General features: G+C 36.3%; 1 protein-coding gene across 1 annotated transcript; it reads right to left on the bottom strand.

The window, feature by feature from the left end:
• Positions 1-3,959: 3,959 nt before the first annotated feature.
• On the bottom strand, positions 3,960-4,907 carry LOC102471920 (olfactory receptor 502-like). The gene has a single exon (XM_006143985.1). The coding sequence runs from the start codon at positions 4,905-4,907 to the stop codon at positions 3,960-3,962; it is 948 nt and encodes a 315-aa protein (XP_006144047.1).
• Between the last annotated feature and the right edge of the window lie 2,906 nt (positions 4,908-7,813).

The raw sequence follows: 7,813 nt of genomic DNA, 5'->3' as shown, positions 1-7,813 counted from the left end.
CGGTTTGCAGACGGAAAAAAAAAAAAAAAAAAAAAAGAAGATCCAACTCTCAAGCAAACAGACTTTATAAAGTAACTAGAATAAAGGCTTTAGAATATGTACAATTAATATACTTAGGGGCATGGGAAAGTATTGCATGCCTAAAAATCAACATCACAGACTAAGAAAATATATTTTGTTGAAATTAAAAAAAAAAACAAACCCTTTAACAGAGAGTTGAATATCAAAATGGACTCTGAGGGACCAGCAGTTAGCATAAGGCTATGTTGCTGGACTCCCACGTAGTCAACCACGGTTCAAGTCCCAGACCCGGTGGCTTAAACTCATGCCGGGCGCGTGTGCGTGTGTACCCAAGATCCTGAGAGGAGAATGGAGGAAAAGGGATTGTGGCGTGGCCATCCCCCCTGGGGGGTGATTTCTTGCTTTCTATCTCTCTGTCTCTGTCTGTCTGGCGAGCACATGCGCCCTATAGCAAAAACCTCTCCAAAAAAGGAAGACAAAAAAATGGACACTGAGAAGACTACTAGTGTTCTGGGAAGCAAACCTGAGGAACATACCAAAGATATAACATAAAAAGGTCACAGAGATAGGGAAAAAATTTTTTAGAGAGAGATTTTTACTATAGGGTGCATGCAATCACCAGACGGACAGAGACAGAGAGTGAGAAAATCACCCTTCTTGGGGGATGGAGATGCCACAGTCCATTCTCCTCTCTGGATCTTGGGCACACATGCACATGCACCTGGTTTGAGTTTCAAGCCTCTGGGTCTGAATATCAAACTGTATGAGAAGTCCAGAAATGTAATCATTATGCCATCTGCTGGTACTTAAAAAAATATTTTTAAAAAGTTAAGATGTGGAAGATAGATCAGGAAATTCCAACATGGATCTGATAGGCACACCAATAGAAAGAGTAAGAGTAATGGAGTGTGAGTGGAGAAACAATGTGTAATGAAATAATTGAAGAAAAAATTTCAGTGCCAAATGGTGACAAGGGCCCTCATCAAGAGAAATGACCTGAAATGAAGAACAACAAAAAAAGATCAACATTATAGATTTGTTATATTTGGAAAATAAGCATTATCGAGAATAATGTAAAAGTTTCTATAAATAATTACTAGTAACTACAGAAATACAAAATATTGGTACCAAATCTTACTAGCATCATAGGCTACAAGACGATAAGAAAAAAATCTTTTCTGAGTTATAAGAGGGAGAGGGGAATAATTATTTAATATTCTATATCCCAATAATATGTGATATGAGCAACAGGGAAAATAATGATGTTTTGTATCATGGGTGTACTTGGGCACTTTAATACTCACAAGTACTACCTTTTTTGACAAACAAAGGGAGAAACTAAAGGAACTGAGTAAACTCAAGAATCAGGAGTGAGCAAAGGAATGAATAAAAATAATTTATTAATCTAAATATTTTTATTAAAAATAATACTTTATAGTCAAATTTCATGATGATTTCACAAGCAAGCATTCCACTATTTCATAGTAGTGTCAGGGGGCTCAGCAGGGAGCTGAACACACACATCTACCTGGGGTTTCAGATTTACCTCAATAGGAGGACTGCTTGCTGAATAAAGTTTCAACATGATCCATAGTCTCAAAATAAAATGTCTAATATGTCCATAATAAAACAAACAGGACTTTGTGCATGCACATGTGTCTAGAGAGAGTTTTCAGCCACTGAATCCAGGACTTGAACCATGGTCAACTACGTGAGAGTCCAGCGATGTAACCGTTAGTCCTCCTCCTATCATCGGATCTCTACATTTATTTACCTTACATAGCTGTAACTTTGTACTATTTGTCCTAATCTTCCATTTTCCCTAACACAAACCCCTTGTAACCAGCAATCTGCTCACTATTTTTATATATTCAACTATTTAGTTTTTAAAATATAGACATGGTATTGTTATGTCACAATGTCCTTGCCTTAGCCTCCTAAGCGGTAAGCACTATGGTGCATGTCTTGAAGTTCAGCTATTAGGGTGGATGGGGAAACTAACCTTGGACCTCAGCCTACAATGTAGCAACATATGGTACTGTGGCTGCGCCTGTAATCAGCTTTTAAAATGATTTCACCTATGAGATCATTCACTATCTTTCTTTAAGCATCGAGCTTACTTTACTTAGCTAAAGCCCTCCAATCCCATTCATGCTGCTGTGAATGATAGAGTTCCCTTTACTTTTGAGGACAGAAGTCTGAATGCTTTTTCCTGTTTCCAAAATCCCTTCTGTGGGACCTAGAGTGAGTCACACCAAAAACATTAACTGACCATTTGACTCATTGATAACAGGACTCTTCCTATATCTTGTCCTTGGGACAGTATCTGGTGATGTATGCAAGCTCCTTATCTCTGTTACAGTGCACTCTTTGCTGAGGCTTTCACAAAACACAGACTTTACTTTCCAATCACCACCAACCTAAAAATTGTAAAACCCACCTGTGGCATACAAGCCCCTGAATCCAGATGTCCCACCTTTTTGGGCCAGACCAATGGGGAAACTCTTTTCACTAAGTTTCAAACTTTGTTTCTCACTCTCAAAATCAAACCAAAGGAACCCCTATGACTGGTCACCCCGAGAAAGGTTGTTTACATTTCTCTATGTCTAGTCACATGCATTTGTGTTTAGAAATAAACCACATTAATTAGAGCATGGTAAATTAAGATCATAATGGAGAAATAGTCAAAATCCCTCAAGTTCCTTAACATGATGAGACTCTGACCATGAACAAATCATTCCAAGGGTTTGTTCTACTAAATCCCTGGAGAGATCAGGAACTCAGATAATTCCACAGAAGTCATCTCTCTGTGCTGACAGGAATTCATAGGTTGCTCACAGACATTTCACCTTTTCTGGGTTCCCACTGTATTCCAAGTTAGAATCAGGCCAGGGACACAGCAGATTTTACAGGTCTATATAGCCCATACCCAACAGATAATCTCACTATAAGAAAAAAAATCTGCAGCAATTTTATTGTCTTTTATACTTTTTCATATTTCTCAAAATGTGTGTGGATATATATATATATATGTATATGTGTGTGTGTATGTATATATATACACATATACATATATCCATACATATATAGTCAAATTATTTATTTTATTTTGTTCATTATTAGTAGTATTTAATTTGCTATAAGGCATGTGTGAGAGAGAGAGAAAGTGAGAAAGCAAAATGCCAGGTCCAGAACTTGAACTGCAGTTGGCCAGGTAGGAGTCGAGCACTAACCACCATACCACATGCTGACCCCTTAAAGTGTATACTGAGTTATAACTGTTCTTATTCCTTACATTTCAGGACAAGCTGATGTTTTAAATGGACAAAATATTAAAGACATAGAAATATAGTCACTTTAATTCACAATGACTATTCTTGAAAAAATATGAATACCAAATAAAAAGAACTTTCAGTAGTTTATTTATTCATTTTTTACAGGCATTTTTTGCCTTATGTGCACTCACTGGAGACACAGAGAGAGAGAGAGAGAGAAACAGTGAGAGGGAAAGTGATAAATCACCCCCTGGAGGTATAACCACACCACAACCCCTTCCCCTCCTTTCTCCTCCCAGCATGGGTAGTACATACGCACTCCCAGCATGAGTTTCAAGTCACCAGGTCTGGGATGGAACTGTGGTTGGCCATGTGGGGAGTCCTATAATGTAATTGCTATGCCACCTACTGGCCCCCATTAGCTTATTTCTATGCAAAACAAACTGTGTATCTTAAACATAAATTTAATTCAATTTTTAAAAAGTAACTCATGATGAACCTCGGATCAGTATTTTTAATCTGAAAAGTCATACCCAACATGCACTAAAACACCCCAAACTGGCTAACTAAATAAGACAGCTATATTTCAACTACCACCTTGGTTTTAATTTATCATTATATCTATGGGATATTATCATGTAAAATCCAACAGAATAACAGACATTACGAAGAAACTGTTTTTCTTACAAGCTTTCTCTTCAGAGCCCCCTTAATCTCACTATTCCTGAGACTATAGATGAGGGGGTTCAACATGGGGATGACCACCATGTAGAACACAGACACCACCTTGTTCTGGTCAGTTGAGAAGCTGGACTTGGGCATCACATAAATGAATGTAACAGTCCCATAGAACAGAGTGACCACACTGAGGTGGGAGGTGCAGGTGACAAAGGCCTTGTGGCGTCCCTCAGTGGAGTGCATCTTCAGGACGGTGATAAAGATGTAGATGTAGGAGACAATGATGACAATAGCTGGGACTGTAACTACAGAGCTAGCCAAAAATGAGGAAACAACTACAGGGATACTTGTATCAGAACAGGCGAGTTCAATTAAAGGAGCAAAATCACAGAAAAAATGATTGACTTGATTTGGTCCACAGAAGAATAAAGAAAAAAAACAAATAATAAAAGAGCAAGAGTAAAGAAAACCAGCTACATACACAACTAGGAGTAACTGTGCACAGACTTGCGTGGACATCTTGGCTGAATAAAGCAGTGGGTTGCAGATGGCCACAAAGCGATCATATGCCATGACAGCCAGAAGGAGGCACTCAATTCCCCCAAAGAAAGCAGCTGCACCAAGCTGGAATCCACATCCGAGGTAAGATATTGTATTTATTTCCATGAAGAAGTTTACAAGCATATTGGGTGTGACAGAAGATGAGTAGCCTATGTCTGTCAAAGCTAAGTGGCTTAAAAAAAAGTACATGGGATGATGCAGCTGAGAGGAGGTTCTGATCAGAATGATTATGCTGAGATTGCCAGATATGGTCATGAGGTAGATGCACAGGATGATCATGAAGATGATGACTTGGAGGATTGGATCATCTGTTAAACCCAATAAAATGAATCCTGTCACTACGGTGTGGTTTCTGTCAACCAGGGAATCCATGAGACAGTGAAGTTGCTATGAAAACAAGCCTGTGATGAAGACAATAAATAAACTATTTTAAAGAATTGATGTTTTCATTTTTATTAGAAATACATACTTAGAAACTATTATGAACAAATGTATCATTCAATTTAATTTTGGATGAAGATTTTTTTTTCTCTAAATGATAGAGTTTACATATTTGTGTGCAATGTGTCTTTATTTATTTTAAAAACATCTGAAAGATATATTCTTTTTGGAGAGGTTTTCGCTATAGAGCGTGTGTACCTGCCAGAAAGAGAGAGACAGAGAGATAGAAAGCGAGAAATCACCACGCCGCAATCCCTTCTCCTCCATTCTCCTCTCAGGATCTTGGGCATGCACGCACACGTGCCCAGCGTGAGTTTAAGTCACTGGGTTTGGGACTCGAATCGCGCTCGACTATGTGGGAGTCCAGTGACATAGCCATTACGCTAACTGCTAGTTCCTGAAAGATTTTTTTTTAATAATTAAATAATATATGCACAGAGTGACTTGAAAACATTTGAGGAATACTAGAATTAAAGCACAAGTTTGTTTTGTTGCCATAAACTTTTGTAAATCTATGCATAAGTTTTACACAATTAGCAATTTCCATAAATTTTTGAAGTCTTCTTGTGTGTGTATGTATGTGTATCTATGCATGCTTATTTTATTTATGTAAAATAATATACCATGTATTTTAAAACTAAAGATTAAAATGTGAAATTAATTAGAAAACAAAGAGCAATATAGGTATAACACAAAGGATTAACGTATGTGGTAATAGAATTATGTAATGTGGATGAGTAATAGCTAACATTTATTCAGTGCTTACTAAATTACAAGATTAATAATTTGATGCATGTAGTTCTATTTTATCTTCCATAAAATGTTGTTTACTATTAGTAATTCCTTTTGTAGGCTGGTAACGTGAAGTAATTTACCATTGATAACAGATGAAGCAATGGAGTCAGAGTATAAACCTCAGGCAGTTTGAACTCAGTCCCTTCCCCTTAGTAACTTCGCCGTAAATGAAATTAAATAGTAGTTACAATGAAGTTAACGAGAAAATTTTCTTTTTTTTCCCACATTATTTATTATTTGTTTTTTGTATATACTTTCAATCATATTGTTTCACTTAAAAGGAGACCATTCGATATGTGCACATTTCTCCCCAGACCCGTTGATCAAAATATCTTTAACAGATAACACCACACCTCCTCATCCCATCAATGCTCTACCTCTGTATCCCTTCTCCAAATTTTCTGACAGCTTATTTATAAAAGAAATGCCTAACTGCTAACACATTTACAACGTCTACCCTTCAAAGAGCCCCCCCCCCTTTTTTTAGAGAGGGTTTTGCTATAGGACTCATGCGCTCACCAGAAAGACAGAAAGAGACAGAAAGACAGAAAGCAAGAAATCACCCCCCAAGGGGGATGGTCACACCGCAATCCCTTCTCCATTCTCCTCTTGGGATTTTGAGCATGCACGCACACAATCGCGGCCAGCCTGAGTTAAGCCACCATGTCCCGGACTTAAACTGCGGTTGACTACATGGGAGTCCAGCGACAAAGCCATTACGCTAATTGCTGGTCACCAAAGAGGCCCTTTTTTTCAAAAGAGAAATACATTTCTCTTATAGGACAAGAAGAAATAAAAAGGAATTTAAAATTAAGGTCAAATGAATTCACTTAACTTAAATTTATTGAACATTTACAACTTTTCCAATTAAAATATTATAAGATGAAGAAGTTTCAAATACCAACCTATCTATCACTATGTAAGATGTGATTAATATTAAGAAAATTTAAATTAAAATATATTATTCAAATACATCAAGTCATTTCCTATTGCAATAATGTTTTTAGTTAGAGTATTATAGATTGAAATAATATTACTCTCAAAATATTTTAAAGCTGATAAAATTTGTCTAAAAAGTTAAGAAGCTCACCCAGATCACCACCTAGTATCCAGAATCTCATCTCCTAAGTTGTCTGACTTTAACAATTTCTTTGTCTGGTTGCATGTGATAAAAGAACTTGCAGACAAAAAACAAAGGAGGACTTTTCACAAGATACTTATTAGTATAACTCTCCAATGTACTTCAAAGCTAGGGAATTTATTAGAATTATGATTTAGTTCTGAGTTTAGAAACTATTAAGATGAGTTGAGGTTCAAATTTTATAGATAGATAACTGAGGATACTTGATACATGGAAATGTGACTGTTTATTTGTACTAAGTGGTCTGCAGAAACTTAATTCACCTGAAGTTACTTGCTAAATAACTGCTTGCTTTTATCTGCCCTATTTCTCAAATACAGCTTGTGGATATGAACACAACTTTAAAGAATACATTTGTTCCAAATAGTAAATAGAAACCAGTTAATCAGATTTTCACACTAAAGCCAAAATCTTACCTGTTGACATAAAAACCCATTCATGTCACAGTAATAAATCCGAAGTCCTTGTTGTTATATAGCGGCCATGCTGTCTTTTACTATTATTTGTGTTTGGGGATAAATCTCTGTAGATTTTAGATTCACATGTGAATTCAAAAGCACCAGCAATCATTATGTCATTTCAAGGAATAATTGAGTGATTCAACTAATAGGAGCAGGACTAGTCTTCAAGGACTCTGTCAATTCTCAAGTGATTAACATTTTTATATAGGTGTTGGTGCACATTCATTCATAATTATTGGGAGTATAATAGAATGAATTATCTCAAGGCAAAATATTGGTTCTAAATTTCCTTTGACATTTCAGGTAAAAGAATACTAAATTGCAAACTTAAAACAGTAAATTTCATTCATTCAAACTAGTGTCTATCTTGTGAATGTTTGGGTATTTTTTTTTGAGAGGTTTTTTTTTTTTTTTTTTTTTTTTTTTTTTTAGGGGGTGGG

Source organism: Tupaia chinensis, unplaced genomic scaffold (assembly GCF_000334495.1).
Source record: "Tupaia chinensis unplaced genomic scaffold, TupChi_1.0 Scaffold000114_1, whole genome shotgun sequence".
Lineage (NCBI taxonomy): Eukaryota > Metazoa > Chordata > Mammalia > Scandentia > Tupaiidae > Tupaia > Tupaia belangeri.
Note: the sequence above shows the minus strand (reverse complement) of the source record. Positions and strands in the feature narration are given on the sequence as shown.